Source organism: Somniosus microcephalus, chromosome 3 (genome assembly GCF_052327205.1).
Source record: "Somniosus microcephalus isolate GS21.2 chromosome 3, FLI_Smic_1.0, whole genome shotgun sequence".
NCBI classification, from domain to species: Eukaryota; Metazoa; Chordata; class Chondrichthyes; order Squaliformes; family Somniosidae; genus Somniosus; species Somniosus microcephalus.
In genome coordinates, this window is record NC_140989.1 from 80,824,592 (window position 1) to 80,841,383 (window position 16,792).

Genomic DNA, 16,792 nt, shown 5'->3' on the forward strand with positions numbered 1-16,792 from the left:
AAGTGGAGTCACTGTTGTAATGTGGGAAACGCGGCAGCCAATTTGCGCACAGCAAGCTCCCACAAACAGCAATGTGATAATGTCCAGATAATCTGTTTTTGTTATGTTGGTTGAGGGATAAATATTGGCCAGGACACTGGGGATAACTCCCCTGTTCTTCTTCGAAATAACGCCATAGGATCTTTTAGTGAGAGGTGGGACAGGCAATTGTCCTGGTGGCTTGCCGGTAAAGCCGGTACTGCTTCTTCCCATATTTACCAGGAGACATAACCTGGTCCCTCTGATTAGAAGTAAAGGAAATCTCTAACCCGTATAACGGACGCAAGCTGACCTTGTAAACCCATTTGTTCTTGGCAGAGCCTTCGACCCTTCCAGTATGTGGCCGACTGGTGACTGAAAAGCTCAGGATTTTCCCAATGTTGCCATGCAAGCGATACAATAACCATTTTTGCATCACGAATGTTGGCATAATTGCGTCATGTTTTAACAAGAACTTTTCCAGTAGATTTACTGAACGCTGCCCAGAGTTCCCGATAACTTAAGAGCAGTTTGAAATTTGGACCTTTGTTCCAGAAGGATATTGGATTTGGATCGCATTAAGAGGATTTACTGGAAACAAAACCCACAATTGTTTAATGTTTTATCTGGGTTGGGTAATGACAAGAGTGGGGACATCAGTGGAGCGAAAAACAAACGGGCACTGGAACGCTAGTTCTGGAAAACACCGCCCTTTTCCTTACATAAAGCTGCCGGTCGGAGTTGAGCGTCGATCCTCATCGGCGCCGTGCGGAGTTGGCTGTGGAAGACCGGCGCCAAGCGGGCGGAAGAAGAGCTGCTGCCCGAGCTCACGGCCGCTGTCCTGACCCGCGCCCCGGTGTTGTTCACTTGCCGCCCGATGGATCGCTTGGCGGAAGCTCGGGGGCTGCTGACGCCCAGGCGCACGGTGTTGGCGCTGGCTGCGGGGCTCGGAGTCGCTGCCGGGCTGGGGCTGGCGGCGCTCGGGGTCAGACACCTCTTGCACGCCTTCCGAGCAGGCCATCCCGAGCCCCAGCTGGTCAAAGTGGCCGAGGTCTCCAGACTCTTCATTTACCCCGTCAAATCCTGCAAAGGGATTGCCCTGGCCGAGGTGGAGGTTGAGGAGCTGGGGATGAAGAAGGGCCCGCTGAAGGACAGGTACTTCAAAGACTTTATTCCGTCTTCTTAAAAAATAGAAGTTGATTTATTTTCCATTGTCTGCTTTGACTTTTTCTCTTAAGAACCCTGTTTTAAAACTCCCAGTGGCTGTCTTGCTAAGTTTGGTCTCATACTCACTTTGACAAAGCGTCTGCTGTCAACAGTTGCAACGCACTCATTTTTCTGCCGACCGACAACTGCCATCATTTAACACCGTCAGGAACAGAGCAAGTCACATCTGTAGCAGTTTTGTTAAATAATAATACTGTTGTTCGATGTTTCATAAAGATTTATTCATCAGTTAGTACGAGATATTGGTTTAAGCACGCGAAATATTTGGGCACAACAATAAAATAATTTGAAAGGCTTTTGATTTGGAACAAAAGACATTTTTACTTTTAGAACTTGACTTAAAAACTAATCCGTTGTGTAATATTTCACTCGTTGTGTGCAGTATTTTAATTGTAGGCCTTAACAGCGATTCATGTTGCTCGTGTTTCACGGTACTTTGAGTGAGGTTTCACTGAAGGTTTGTTTTTAATATCAGCCATTCACCATCACTACTGTGCTGAACAATATCCTTCACTCCAGTTACTAACATAGATACATAGAAGATAGGAGCAGGAGTAGGCCATTCGGCCCTTCGAGCCTGCTCCGCCATTCAATGAGATCATGGCTGATCATCCAAATTCAGTACCCGGTCCCTGCCTTCTCCCCATATCCCTTGATCCCTTTAGCCTTAAGAAATATATCCAACTCTTTCTTGAATATACTTAATGAACTGGCCTCCACCGCCCTCTGTGACAGAGAATTCCACAGGTTCACCACTCTCTGGGTGAAGAAATTCCTCCTCATTTCAGTCCTAAATGGCTTACCCCTTATCCTTAGACTATGACCCCTGGTCCTGGACTCCCCAGCCATCAGAAACATCCTTCCTGCATCTAGTCTGTCCAGGCCTGACAGAATTTTATAGGTTTCGGTGAGATCCCCTCTCAATCTTCTAAACTCCAGTGAGTATAAGCCCAATCGACACAATCTCTCCTCATACGTCATTCCTGCCATCCCAGGTATCAGCCTGGTGAATCTTCGCTGCACTCCTTCCATGGCAAGAACGTCCTTCCTCAGGTAAGGCGACCAAAACTGCACACAATACTCAAGGTGTGGTCTCACCAAGGCCCTGTACAACTGCAGCAAGACATCCTTGTTCTTGTACTCGAACCCTCTTGCTACGAAGGCCAACATACCATTTGCCTTCTTAACCGCCTAACGCGAGAGAATGAAAATGCCCTACATTAAAACGTATCAAGATCAAAGAGGCGTTTGAAGGAAGGGTAGCAACTTGAAGTGGTTCTACAAAGATCAGGGCAATAGTGACTGAAGGATCGTTCTACATTGTGGGGTTGAGCTAGCAGTGGACAAGCAGTAATCTAGGGTCAGAGGAGTGGAGGATGTGGCCTGGGACATCACAGTTGCAGAATATTGCTCAGATAAGGTGCAATGCAGGGATTAGAAAGTGAGGACAGGTATTTTGAAGTTAATACAGTAGTTGGACAAGAATAGGGTTGATGATGGGTATGCAAATTTTATGAGAAATTTGGGTTAATGGAGTTCAAGATTAACTAATGTTTATGAAGGGTTGAGGAGGGGGAGCTAGTAAAGAGAGCATTTTGAGAAATCAATCCTTGAGGCGATGAAGGTAAGAATTAGGGGCTAGATTTTCAGTTGCTAGCGCCAGCAGTTAGCGCCTTAAGAGAAGTGATTTTCGGGCACTATGCGTGTAGCGCCCGTGCGCAGCGCAGTTTGCGCCCCGCCCCAAATTAAGTTGCCCGTTAGCGCCGGCGCAAAGTTTAGCGCCCGGCCGGATGCGCGCGCAGAAAATGACGTCACATCCTCGTGCAACGCCCTTTGGCCGCCCCGATTCCAAACTTCAGTCGGACCGCCCCATTGTGCGGCTGGCGGCCGGAGCGTTTGGAAAAAGGAACGCAACACAACTAGCGCGGGCCCCGGGGGGCGCAAATTAAAGGGGACGTACTCTCCAGTATAAAGGCCAGCCTTTTTTCAGAAAACACTCTTGTGCAACGCATTTCTGGAGACACAACAAGGAGGATAGCTAACTGGTTTCAAGCAGCAAGAGCTCAGGTATTTTTGGACTCAGGCCAGAGCGCTGCAAGTGGCCTTTTGGAAATTTGAGTGTTTGCCAGGATTTGATGGGGGTTGCATGGGGTGCCAACGCGGAGCTGCAGCTCCATGTCCATAGGGCTCGCAGACGCATTGTGAGAGGGGCAGCCCTGGCTAGAGGCAGAGGGGGCTACAGGCGTCGGCCACGTAGGCCTTACCCAGTCAGGCTATACCGCCAGCAGCGCTCCTACCTAAACATGAGTGCCGCGCGATGTGTTAAAAGGCTCCGATTCCGAAAGGAGGTGATTGCAGAGATCTGCCACCTGCTTCGCCGAGATCTGCAGCCAAAGCTCAGGTGCAGGACGTCTCTGTTGGTGGAAGTGAAGGTGACGGTGGCATTGAACTTCTATGCCACCGGCTCCTTCCAATACGCTGCTGGGGACATAGCAAACATCTCCCAGTACGGCGCGCATCGCTGCATCCGCCAGGTGACCGAAGCACTGTTCAGAAGGAGAAGCCAATCCATCTCCTTCCCCATGGCCCTGGAGAGCCAGCATCAGCGCACATTGGGATTTTCCAGACTCGGGGAATTCCCCTTGGTGCAGGGCGCCATTGACTGTACGCATGTGGCTTTGCGGGCCCCTCTGGAGCATGGCGAGCAGTATCGCAACAGGAAGGGCTACCATTCTCTGAATGTGCAGCTGGTGTGTGACCACAAGCAGCGCATCATGGCAGTCAATGCCAGCTTCCCAGGCAGCAGCCACGATGCCTTTATCCTGCGGCAGAGTACTGTGCATGACATGTTCCAGGCACAGCCTCCCCCAAGAGGATGGCTACTCGGGGACAAAGGCTATTCTTTGTGCACCTGGCTCATGACCCCGCTCCGCGCGCCCAGGACCGCTGCTGAAGAGGCCTACAACGAGAGCCATCAAACCACCCGCAACATCATCGAGCAAACTATTGGGGTCCTCAAGCAGCGGTTCCGCTGCCTTGATCGCTCTGGAGGAGCTCTCCAGTATTCGCCGGACCGGGTCTCCCAATTTGTGGTGGTTTGCTGCATGCTACACAACCTGGCTATCCGCAGGACTCAGGCACTGCCACCTGACGTTGGACCAGCACCTCAGCAGGAGGAGCATGAGGAGGAGGAGGAGGAGGAGCAGGAGTACGTTCCCAGGAGGGAGCGACCAGGGCCAAGGGCCGCACGACGCCACCTTATTACACGGTACTTCTAAGCCCCCTGTCAGGGAATGGCCAGGGGCCATGAGGGAAGATGAATGCAGCCGCTCCGCAAGCCCTCAGCCGGCGAAGCCAACAAACACTAAGAAGAACAACCATGGAGACTGCATGAATAAAGATAATTATTTATTACACAAAAATGAAAAGCCCTTCCCACATGAATCCCCCAAAACAATAAACGGGCCCCACAAAAAGCCCAACAAACGACTCACTCCCACAAACTGGGGAGGAGTCACTCCACCTTTCTTCAAACCGGGCCTCAACGTCGGCCTAACGCAAAAAATAAGCCCTCCAACAACACAACCATGGGCAAAATAAAGATGGCCACCGCCATATAAAAGGAAAGCTGGCCACACCCTCTACTGAGTGGCCCGCGAGGGCGAGACCTTGCCCAGCCTTTTGCCTCCCCTGCCCGGCCTGCTGCTCCTTCGCAAGCTCTGCCCAGTGGCTGCTGCGAGGCTGGGGGAAGGCGCCTGAGGCTCAGATGCCCTTCCGCCAGATGCCGCTGGGGGGCAGCCTACACGGCGTTTGGGCCTCGAGGGGCCGTCTGCTGAGTGGCGCACCTGAGCCTGGCCACCATCAGCTGCAGCCGCTTGCCTTTGACGCCCCAGTGGGGGAATGGCGGCGACGGATGGCGCAATGTGGGCCAGCTGGCGTCTGGGATGCGCTGGCTGGTGCTGTGGCGCGGTGGCACTCGGCCGGGCCCGCACTGCAGGATCCGCAACAATCAGCCGAGGGGCGGCTTGCTGGGATGGTCCAGCGCGGCGGCTGCCCTGGCGATGCCTGCCTGAGACAGCGCGTGTGGCAGCAGTGAGTGCCCCTGTTGTCCTGGTGTGCGCGCGCATCACATCCGCCAGGGTCTTGACGGCATCAGTCAGCATGCGGCCACTCGCGGCAGTTGCTGCCCCGAACTCGCGCACACTGGTCGCCAGCGACTCGATGGCCTCAGGCATGCGCCCCACCACGCTCATGAGCTCCGTGTGGCGCCGGTCCGAATCCTCGGCCATCTTATCCAGCTTCCGCACCTCCTCCGAGGTGAAGGTGTCCGGACTGGAGTCGCGACTCTCCCGCTGGGGAGGAGGGGGCCGAACTAGGGGACCCTTGCCACGTTGGTGGCGGCGAGTGTGCCGATCAGCAGCACTCCCCTCTGATCCTTCCCCCCTTTGGGGGGAAGGCCGCGGGCCACGCGCACGGCTCCTGGGTGGCTGGACGCCACTGGTCCCAGAAGCTGCATTGCCCTGCGACAGTTCCTCCAGGCACTCGTCCAGTGAGGAGGTGTCAAGCATTTCCTCCTCTCCTGCGGGACGTGACTGTTCCCCCGATGGTCCGGCTTACTCCTCCTCCTCCTCCTGGTCGGAGGTGCTGTCACTGGCAGCTTCAGGGTCCTGGTCGTCACCAGCTGAAAGCAGGAATGCACAAGAGTAGCTTCAGAGTGAGGAGACGGCGTCAGCGAGGGAGTTAGGACTGGTGGCATTCAGCGCATTGGTGGGACAGTGGCAAAGGAGGTAGCTCGGATGGGCCAGTGCGACGCGAGAGGGCCAAAAGGCGAGGTCCTTACCATTGCCGGGCAGTGGAGGGTCGGATACTTCGCACGCTGTGGGGACGATCACACGGGCTCCCATGAGCACATACACGCGCTCCTCCAGCCGAGTGAGCTTCTGCAGCTTGGCGCGGCCACCCCTGGCACGGGCCTGGCGATTAAAGGCTACTTTAGCCTGCAAGAGAAAGGACGGGCTGTAAGTGCGCAGTGTAGCCCTGATGTAGTGTGCACTGCCTCCCATGGTGGAATAGCTTGGACAGAGTGAAGCCCTGATGTAGTGTGCACTGCCTCCCATGGTGGAATAGCTTGGACAGAGTGAAGCCCTGATGTAGTGTGCACAGCCTCCCATGGTGGAATAGCTTGGCCAGAGTGTAGAGTGCCGAATGGCCAATTGATGCTCATGACTGTCCCAATGCTGCTGGCTGAGGGCTGGCCAATAGGACTTTCAGCTCCCTTTGCCCATCATGTCAGGTGTACATGCAAGAATGAGGAGGAGACTGGAAAGGGTACTCACCCTGACAATCCTGGTCAGGTCGTTGTATTTTTTACGACATTGTTTGTGGGTCCTGGGGGCATCGCCGGTGAACGTCACCCTCTGGGCGATCTGCTTCCAGGCTTTGGTGTAGTCGTGGTGGGTTGGATTCCTCCCACTCTCTGGGAACAAGATCTTGTGCCTCACCTCCAGAGCTGTGACCATTATGTCCAGATCACCCTCTGAGAAGCGTAGGGCACGCTGACGGGCCTTCTCTGGCGTTGCCATGACTCCCTGGGGCTGAGCAGCAGTGTTGAGGCCTCTTTGCAAGGCTGCAGTGTGCAGGGCGTGGCAGCAGACCAATTCGTCCCTTCCCCCTTTAAGAGCTGGTCGGCGCCACGGGGTCTGCTGTCAGTCCAAAAATGACCGCACCCGCGCTGCGCCCCGCCTGGGCGCTATCCCTCTGGACCGCCGGCTTAGCGCCTAAAGATAGTAGTGGAATGCCTCTTTTAGCGCTCCACCAACCTCTTAGGGCGAAGCCACTGAATTTCCGGCAACGGGGCGCTACTTTGGGGCGGGCGCTAACTTCGGGCGGGCGCTAAGGTTAGCGCCCCAAAACTGCCTATACTGAAAATCTAGCCCTAGGAGTTTTGGCATTATTGGGTGGGGGGCAAGAGGTAGAGGCACATGCAGGCAATGTTCCAGAAGTAGAAAAATTGACTGGATGTAGAGTAAAAAGTTCAGCTCTGGGATGATTAGAAAGCTAGGTTGCCAAGGTCCAGCTTAAGGTGGCAGCTGGACTGGTTACTGGAACTGGAGATATACAGGTGGTGTCAGAAATTGAAGAATAGCTTACATTTTTCCACTGGGGGACTAAAGACATTTTTGAATCGCCTATGGCTTAATGCTGGACAGATAGTTGCATAGAACATCTACAGCCTTGGAGTCAATAGTGGCAATGACAGAATTGGCTATCATCACCATATATGTGAAAGCTGATCCTGTGCTTGTGATTCTGTTGCTGAGGAGTAGCAAATAGATGGTTACCATGTAGGTATGAGACCCATGCAGCTGTTTGAGGAGATGTAAATGGCTACTTTGAGACAGATAGGCATGGAGGTAGGAGAGAGAATAGTTCTGTGAAGTTGGAGGATATTGTTAATGGTGTTGAAGGCAGTGGAGAGGTTGAGGAGGGACAATAAGCCAATCTTACAGTCACTGCATTGAGGTCCTCTGTCTCTGTCTCTCTCATTTCCCATGCACTGTGAAACTCAAACAAACCCTAATGTTATATGTAGTTTAAAAATTGACTCAAAAATGTCAGCAGAATATTTAATAATTTTAAACACCTCCATTCTGCTCATCCTAATTTTCCTTTCAATTCTTTTTCAATTCTCTATATTTTATTTCTTTTTACCTCTAAATACTAAGCTTAAAACACTGTATTCACCTCGTCTCTTGCTTTGCCTGTTCCCACTGTCCATTTTGATTAAGGGAGCAGATTGCAAAAATATGGGTTTGATTTTATTAGTATTGAATGAACTGATCTCGGCCAAGGTGAGATAAAGGGTGCTATAATTCTGCTTGAGTGCTCCAGGGGAAAAGTCAGTCAGGGTTTGTGTTTCTGATTGCTGTTCAGTAATCACAACAACAACAACAACAACATGCATGTTATAGTGCCTTTAGCATAGTAAAACGTCCCAAGGGGATTCACGGGGATGTTATCAAACGAAATTTGACATCGAGCCACATAAGCAGATATTAGGACAGATTGGCCAAAGAGGTAGGTTTTAAAGAGCATCTTAAAGGAGGAGAGTGAGGCAGAGAGGTTTTGGGAAGGAATTCCAGAGTTTAGGGCCTAGGCAGCTGAAAGCATGGCCGGCAGCAGTGGAGCGATTAAAATAGGGAATGCGCAAGAGGCCGGAATTGGAGGAGCGCTGATGGAAAGTGTGCTTGTGTGGATACAGGGAATCTGACTGTATCAGGCTGGGCTGTGTGACAACACGGTTGAATAACATGTTAACACTCACTCTGTCAGTTTATACGTGATAATTATTACCTGGCAGGGCATTTAAACACAATTGTTGCCTGTGGAACTCAACATGAGTCAAAAGCCTTCAACAGGGCAGGAAAGGAGAAAAGTGGAAAATATTAACAAAAGAATGTCAAAACAGGAAGGGTTGCCAATCGAACAGTATACTCGTCAGTGGCTCACTGAGCAAGAGTGTGCTAGGATACATAGCCTTACTCGTGGCCTGTTAAGGGTTAATATATCAAAATATAATTGATATAACTAACAGTTTTTGCAGGAGCTGTCTATTTTAATGAATAGTATTGATTTATGTATTCCCTTGAGCGTAGAAGATTAAGGGGTAATCTGATCGAGGTGTTTAAAATTATGAAGGGGTTCGATAAGATGGACAAAGAGAAGATGTTTCCACTTGTGGGGGAGACCAAAACTAGGGACCATAAATATAAGATAGTCACTAATAAATCCAACAGGGAATTCAGGAGCAACTTCTTTACCGAGAGAGTGGTTAGAATGTGGAACTCGCTACCACATGGAGTGGCTGTGGCGAATAGCATAGACGCATTTAAGGGGAAGCTGGATAAACACATGAGGGAGAAAGGAATAGAAGGATATGCTGATGGGGTCAGAAGAAGAGGGGTGGGAGGAGGCTCATGTGGAGCATAAACACCAGCATAAAACACTTGGGCTGAATGGTCTGTTTCTGTGTTGTAAATTCTATGTAAATAATGAATATATACATCTCAATGTTGCCTTTACTCAGTACAGTAATGTGTAACAATATCATTGACTATCTGTGGCATTGCTCTGTGGGAACTTTAGGCATCTGTTGTTTAAGATGGCTGGCTGCAAGTGAGTTCCTGCAACAGTTTAATCAGGTTCCTAACTCTAAACGTGCTAATATAGTTTGCACAACATAACTTTCCCCGTATTACAACAGTGACTACACTTCAAAATGTATTTTATTGGTTGTAAACTGCTTTGGGACATCTTGAGGTAAAAAACTGAGCTATATAAATGCAAGTCCTTTCCCTTTTCCTTTATAAATGGCCCAGACATCACATGATACATGCTTCTTATCTCACTTTGGTGGAAAATAGAATGTAAACAATATAGGTGGAATAGCAAACTGAGTCACTGGCAGTTTAAAAGTAAACCTCAATGAGAACCGCCTCAAAATAACCATCCTGAAGCAGTATGCATCATTGAACACTTTAAAAAAAAAACATACACCCAAAGTAACATACACCCAAAGTAACAGTCACCTAAAAAACCTCAGTACCAATGTCTTTTTTAGCGGTCAGCACCTATTTAACTTCCCCTACCAGTGTGAATGCCCTGAAGAAATTAGCATGTCCTAAAAATTATACCATTAATGCAATAATTTCACTGCCTCCACCTACAGAGTACATCACAAGAATTAACAGGAAAGTTGTGCATTTTTTGTGGGAGGATCAACAGGGTGTGAGAAAATAGGTAAAGTTATTTGAAAATAAGATGGAAGGTAACCTAAAGGCAGGTGACCGAGAGCCTCAGGTGAGCCCATATCACCTTGTCCTTCAGTTAGGGGGCTATTGGAGTAGCTTATGGAAGAATTGCAACAGACACCTTGGAAAGTGATGGAAGATGAATAGGCTTAATCTTTGAAATAAGAACATTTGAGTTATGAAAGATGTAAACCCGCATTCAGTGATCGAATGTATCTGGAGTGTTCCTCACAGGCAGATCAAGTATCTAAAATTTAAAATGTCTGGATTGGCTTCATTATGAGGCAATAAGGATTTCTTGGTAGATGGTACACACAGATATAATTCTTTGTGGATAGAAAGGGTATCTACCAAGTCAGAGATCTGCATTTAGGAACCATTTTTTAAATCCGAGTAATGTGACAGGAAGCAAAATATTGCGAAGGTTCAGTTTCAAGTATGGATGGTGAATAGGCAAAGAGTGGTGAACAACGTAGACATTTATTTGAGAAACAATGTTTGCATGAATGGTGGATCTGACAATTTAGGCACTCAAAACTGATCTCACTAATATTTTGCTAATTTCTGTTGGCATAGATAGGATGAAAGTGATTGGAGAGACACAGGAAAAGGACCTACGAGAGGAGTTACGTTCAAGAGAGTGGAGATTATGCTTATTTAGGCATGTTCTTTATGTGGCTGCGTGAGACTAAATTTAAAACTGGTAAAGGTGCTCCACATTATGCACTCCATGCCTGAGGGACTGTGGGTGATTTGTGTTATAGAATTGCTAACTACGTCAGAGGATATGCACCTTTTAGCAGTGTGATATGATAATAGCTCCACAACTGAGGTTGGCTGAATAACCCGTGAGTGACAGAACCTAAAATGATCACGAAAAATGTTTAATCATATCGAGATTTGATACAGTCAGACCCGCTCCGAAAGCAGCATTTTCTCTGGCTCATGACTTCTTAATCTAAAATTGCAGTACTAGGGCAAAAGAATATGCTAACTATAGTAATTTGCAGGATGTTGCTTCATATCAAAACACTTAATTTAAATGGGATATGATTAAAACATCAGCTGTGGCTCAGTTGGTAGCACACTCGCCTCTAGTAGTCCAAAGGTTGTGGGATTCAAGTCCCACTCCAGAGATTTGAGCGCATAAATCTAGGCTGACACTCCAGTGCAGTGCTGAGGGAGTGCTGCAATGTCGGAGGTGTTGGGCTGGATTTTGCCAGCCCTGGGGAGGCGGGTTTGGAGACGGGAAAATAGCAAAATTTGGGGGTGGGTGCCCAACCCGCCTCCATGCCATCTTGCCAGGAGGCGGGTAGCCGACCCGCAATGGGTCCCGCCTTCTTGAGGTGGGAAGGGGATTAATGCCAATTAACTGCCTGTTAACAGGTAGTTAACAGGCAGTTTTTTTTGCTAATCCCTATTTTGAGCCCTGACGTGTGGGCTTCCCGACGGCTCCAAACCTCATCAGGGTCAGCGAGGCGGGCCGTCGGTCGGAGGGGCCGAGATGTCCGGTGTGCAGGTGAGTAATGGGTGCATGTGTGCAGAGGTAAGTGTGTGAGGTTTGTGTAAAGTGTTTTAATAAACATAGAAACATAGAAGATAGGAGCAGGAGTAGGCCATTCGGCCCCTCGAGCCTGCTCCGTCATTCAATGCGATCATGGCTGATCATCCAAATTCAGTACCCGATTCCTGCTTTCTCCCCATACCCCTTGATCCCTTTAGCCTTAAGAAATATATCCAACTCCTTCTTGAATATATTTAATGAACTGGCCTCCACTGCCTTCTGTGGTAGAGAGTTCCACAGGTTCACCACTCTCTGGGTGAAGAAATTCCTCCTCATTTCTGTCCTAAATGGCCTACCCTTTATCCTTCGACTGTGTCCCCTGGTTCTGGACTCCCCGACCATCGGGAACATCCTTCCTGCATCTAGTCTGTCCAGTCCTGTCAGAATTTTATAAGTTTCAATGAGATCACCTCTCATTCTTCTAAACTCCAGCGAGTACAAGCCCAATCGACCCAATCTCTCCTCATACATCATTCCTGCCATCCCAGGTATCAGCCTGCTGAATCTTTGCTGAACTCCTTCCATGGCAAGAACATCCTTCCTCAGATAAGGTGACCAAAACTGCACACAATACTCAAGATGTGGCCCTGTACAACTGCAGCAAGACATCCTTGTTCCTGTACTCAAACCCTCTCGCTACGAAGGCCAACATACCATTTGCCTTAACCGCCTGCTGCACCTGCATGCTTACCTTCAGCGACTGGTGCACAAGGACACCCAGGTCTCGTTGCACTTCCCCTTCTCCCAATCTATTGCCATTTAGATAATAATCTGCCTTCCTGTTTTTGCCACCAAAGTGGACAACCTCACATTTATCCACGTTATATTGCATCTGCCATGTTTCTGCCGAATCACCCAACATGTCCAAATCATCCTGGAGTTTCTCGGCATCCTCCTCACAGCACACACGCCCACCCAGCTTTGTGTCGTCTGCAAATTTGGAGATATTACATCTAGTTCCCTCGTCTAGATCATTAATATATATTGTGAATAGCTGGGGTCCAAGGACCGATCCCTGCGGTACCCCACTAGTCACTGCCTGCCACTCGGAAAAGGACTCGTTTACTCCAACTCTTTGCTTTCTGTCTGCCAACCAGTTCTCTATCCAAGTCAATATCTTGCCCCCAATCCCATGTGCCTTAACTTTACATGCTAATCTCTTATGCGGGACCTTATCGAAAGCCTTCTGAAAGTCCAGATACACCACATCCACTGGTTCTCCCTTATCTATTTTACTAGTTACATCCTCAAAAAATTCCAGTAGATTAGTCAAGCATGATTTACCTTTTGTGAATCCATGTTGACTTTGTCCGATCCTGCCACTGTTTTCCAAGTGCTCTGCTATTCCATCTTTTATAATGGACTCTAGCATTTTCCCCACTACCGATGTTAGGCTTACCGGTCTGTAATTCCACGTTTTCTCTCTACCACCTTTTTTGAATAGTGGGGTAACATTAGCTACCCACCAATCCATGGGTACTGTTCCAGATTCCATCGAATGTTGGAAGATGATCAGCAATGCATCTACTATTTCTAGGGCCACTTCCTTAAGTACCCTAGGATGTAGATTATCAGGCCCTGGGGATTTATCGGCCTTCAATCCCATCAATTTCCCTAAGGCTATTTCCCTACAAATACTGATTTCTTTCAGTTCCTCCCTTTCATCAGACCCTATGTTCCTCGGCATCTCTGGGAGGTTATTTGTGTTCTCCTTTGTGAAGACAGAACCAAAATATGTATTTAGTTGGTTTGCCATTTCTTTGTTCCCCATTAAAAATTCCCCTGATTCTGACTGCAAGGGACCTATGCTTGACTTCACCAATCTTTTTCTCTTAACATATCTATAAAAGCTTTTACAGTCAGTTTTTATGTTCCCTGAAAGCTTACTCTCATATTCTATTTTCCCCTTCTTAATTAATCCCTTTGTCCTCCTTTATTGAATCCTAAATTGCTCCCAATCCTCAGGAGTATTGCTTTTTCTGGCCAATTTATATGTCCTCTCGTTGGATCTTATGCTATCCCTAATTTCCCTTGTTAGCCACGGTTGAGTCACCTTTTTTGTTTTATTTTTGTGCCAAACAGGGATGAACAAATTCTGTAGTTCATCCATGCGGTCTTTGAATGTTTGCCATTGCCTATCCACCGTCAACCCTTTGAGTGACATTCCCCAATCAATCCTACTCAACTCGCGCCTCAGACAATCGTAGTTTCCTTTATTTAAATTTAGGACCCTAGCCTCTGAGTCAACTACTTCATTCTCTATCATAATGAAGAATTCGATCATATTATGATCGCTCCGACCCAAGGGGCCTTGTACAACAAGATTGCTAATTAATCCTTTCTCGTTACATAATACCCAGTCTAAGATGGCCTGATCTCTGGTTGGTTCCTCGACATATTGGTCCAGGAAACCATCCCGTAAACACTCCAGGAATTCCTCCTCCACAGTATTGTTACTAATTTGGTTAGCCCAATCTGTATGTAGATTAAAGTCACCCATGATGACTGCTGTGCCCTCATTGCACGCTTCTTTAATTTCCCTTTTAATGTCATCCCCAACCTCCGCCTTACTGTTTGGAGGTCTATATACCACTCCCACTAATGTTTTCTGCCCCTTGGTATTTCTCAATTCTACCCATACAGATTCCACACCATCAGAGCTAATATCCTTCCTTACAATTGTGTTAATCCCTTCTTTAACCAGTAATGCTACCCCACCTCCCTTTCCTTATTGCCTATCTTTCCTGAATATCGAATACCCCTGGATGTTGAGTTCCCAGCCTTGGCCATCCTTGAGCCACGTTTCTGTAATCCCAACCAAATCATATTCATTTACCTCTATTTGCGCAGCCAATTCATCCACCTTATTACGAATGCTCCTCGCATTAAGACACAAAGCCTTCAGGCTTATTTTTTTAAAGCTCTTAGACCTAATAATAAGTTTTACTTAGCTTTACTTCTTCCTGCAGGCTTCCTCCCTTCAGGTCTCGGGAGTCCCCCAGCTCACCTGCATAGAAAGCAGAATGGCCGCTGAACTGTCAAAAGCTGCAGCCTTCTGCTTTCTGGTCAGGAAGGCTTTCTAATTGAGTCTTGAGTAAAGACACAACTTAGAAGACAGATTGGCAGTGTTTGACAGCTTCACAGAGCTGTCAAACAATGGCATTTCATCTGCTAAAAGCTCTTGACAGATGATATGGCATTCGCTGACGTCATCTGTAACGGGCTTTCCCTTAATTGGCCTGCTAAGCCCGCTGGGCGGGCTTAACAAGGTCAATCAAGGGAAAATAGCGTGGGTTGGCCACAAGTCGATGGAGGCGGGACTAAAAGCCAACAAGTGGGAGTCCCGCCTCCAAAAGCTCCCCATTGACAAAATCCAGCCCATTGTCTTTCGGATGAGACGTTAAACCGAGGCCACATCTGCGCTCTCGTGGACGTAAAAGATCCCATGGCACTATTTCGAAGAAGAGTAGGGGAGTTATCCCCGGTGTCCTGGCCAATATTTACCCGTCAATTAACATAACAAAAACAGTTTATCTGGTCATTATCACATTGCTGTTAGTGGGAGCTTGCTGTGCACAAATTGGCTAATGTTTTCCACATTACAACAGTGACTACACTCCAAAAGTACTTCATTGGCAGTAAAGTGCTTTGAGACGTCCGGTGGTCACGAAAGGCGCTATATAAATGTAAGTCTTTCTTACTTTTTCCCTGAGGCAAACAGGAGGTGGGTTTTAAACAGGCTATATTATAACGAAGACTGAAATGCTCTTTTATGGATCTTCAGACCACAATCTGTGCTATAGTACTTCTAGAACCTGGATCTCCTAAAGCTTAATTTTTTTATGTTCTAGACAGTGGCTTATAGTCGATGAGAAATGGAATATGGTTACTGGTAGGGTGGAGCCTACTTTGGTGCTCGTCACTATATCCAATGAGAATGGCTATCTGTGTCTTAATGCACCAGAAATGGAAGAGCTGAGGGTCCCTTTGAAACTGCCAAAGTCAAACCTTGTGAAGATGTGCAGGTAACTTATTTAGAGTTTTTCATATTTCTGTGCATAAAAGAGGCGGTGTTTACTGCTGTTCATATCTACCGGTGGTCAGCTCAAAGTACGTAGCCTGTGCCTGAACTGCTCTGCTTCAAACGGATAATTGAGCAGACTTATCAGTTGTGAACTTTTAAAGGAGGGAAAAAACACTTGATACAGAGTCAGACTTTGTAGTGCAGTGAATTAGATCGCTGTGCTAAAAGCAATATTTGTTCTTCTCCTCTGGCACCTGAGCTTAAATCTAATCTAGGTAACAGTTGATAATAGGTTCGTGCATGGTATGATTAAAAAAAAATTAAATTGTAATTAATTATACTTGATTTTATGCCTCAATGAGACAAGAGTTGTAGATTCAATTCTGAATTTTTATTCCATATTCTAAAACCATTAAATATTAGGTTTATCAGCGGAGGAGGACATTGTCTTGTAATTTTTTGCTGCAGTGGCATCAATAAAAATGACAGCTGTGGCATCTGTTAACAGGAAGTGACTCACTATAATATTTATAGTATAATAAGGTAAAGGGTCTGATTATATTGGTGCAACAAAAGACGAAATTCTGATTTCTGGCATGTTCACAATTTCCAGCAGCCTTCCCTAATGGGAGTACCAGGCAATTGTAATCTTAGAACAGTGTGGAAACCTATTGCTGGTTTACACTTCGATTGCTTATGATGGAAGAACACAAATTAACAAGCTGGAAAACAGGGTTTGATTAGATCTCTTTTTATTGTAACAAGAGGGTGAGAATTCTTCTGGTCACTTTTACAGTTTTGCTCAAAACACCAAATAGAGGGAATCTTCATGAGCAGGCTTACATGTAGGGACCAAAGGAATTCTTAACCCAAGATGGTATCTGATAAAACACATTTGTATTACTTTTAAAACATTTTCTTTTGTAAAGAGTGTGGGGATGCGATATAGAAGGTAGAGATTGTGGTGATGAAGCTGCCCATTGGATCAGTACCTACTTAAAAAATAGCAAGGCTTTCCGACTGGTATGCTATGAACCTTCAATGAAACCAAGATATCCAAAGGAGAAGGCACCACTTTTCAGGGACAGTGATAAGGTAATTTGTTACAGTACATGGCATAGATTTGACATGTATGATGAAATTGCAGTA

General features: G+C 47.3%; 1 protein-coding gene across 1 annotated transcript in view; it reads left to right on the plus strand.

Annotated features, from left to right (window-relative positions):
- Positions 1 to 436: 436 nt before the first annotated feature.
- The window catches only part of marc1 (mitochondrial amidoxime reducing component 1), a 91,298-nt gene continuing 74,942 nt past the window's right edge, over positions 437 to 16,792 (plus strand). Inside the window, exons 1-3 of the mRNA XM_085981291.1 lie at positions 437 to 1,173; positions 15,471 to 15,644; positions 16,573 to 16,738. Coding sequence (XP_085837417.1) covers positions 896 to 1,173; positions 15,471 to 15,644; positions 16,573 to 16,738 — 618 coding nt within the window. The 5' untranslated portion in view covers positions 437 to 895. The remainder of the gene's footprint in view (positions 1,174 to 15,470; positions 15,645 to 16,572; positions 16,739 to 16,792) is intronic.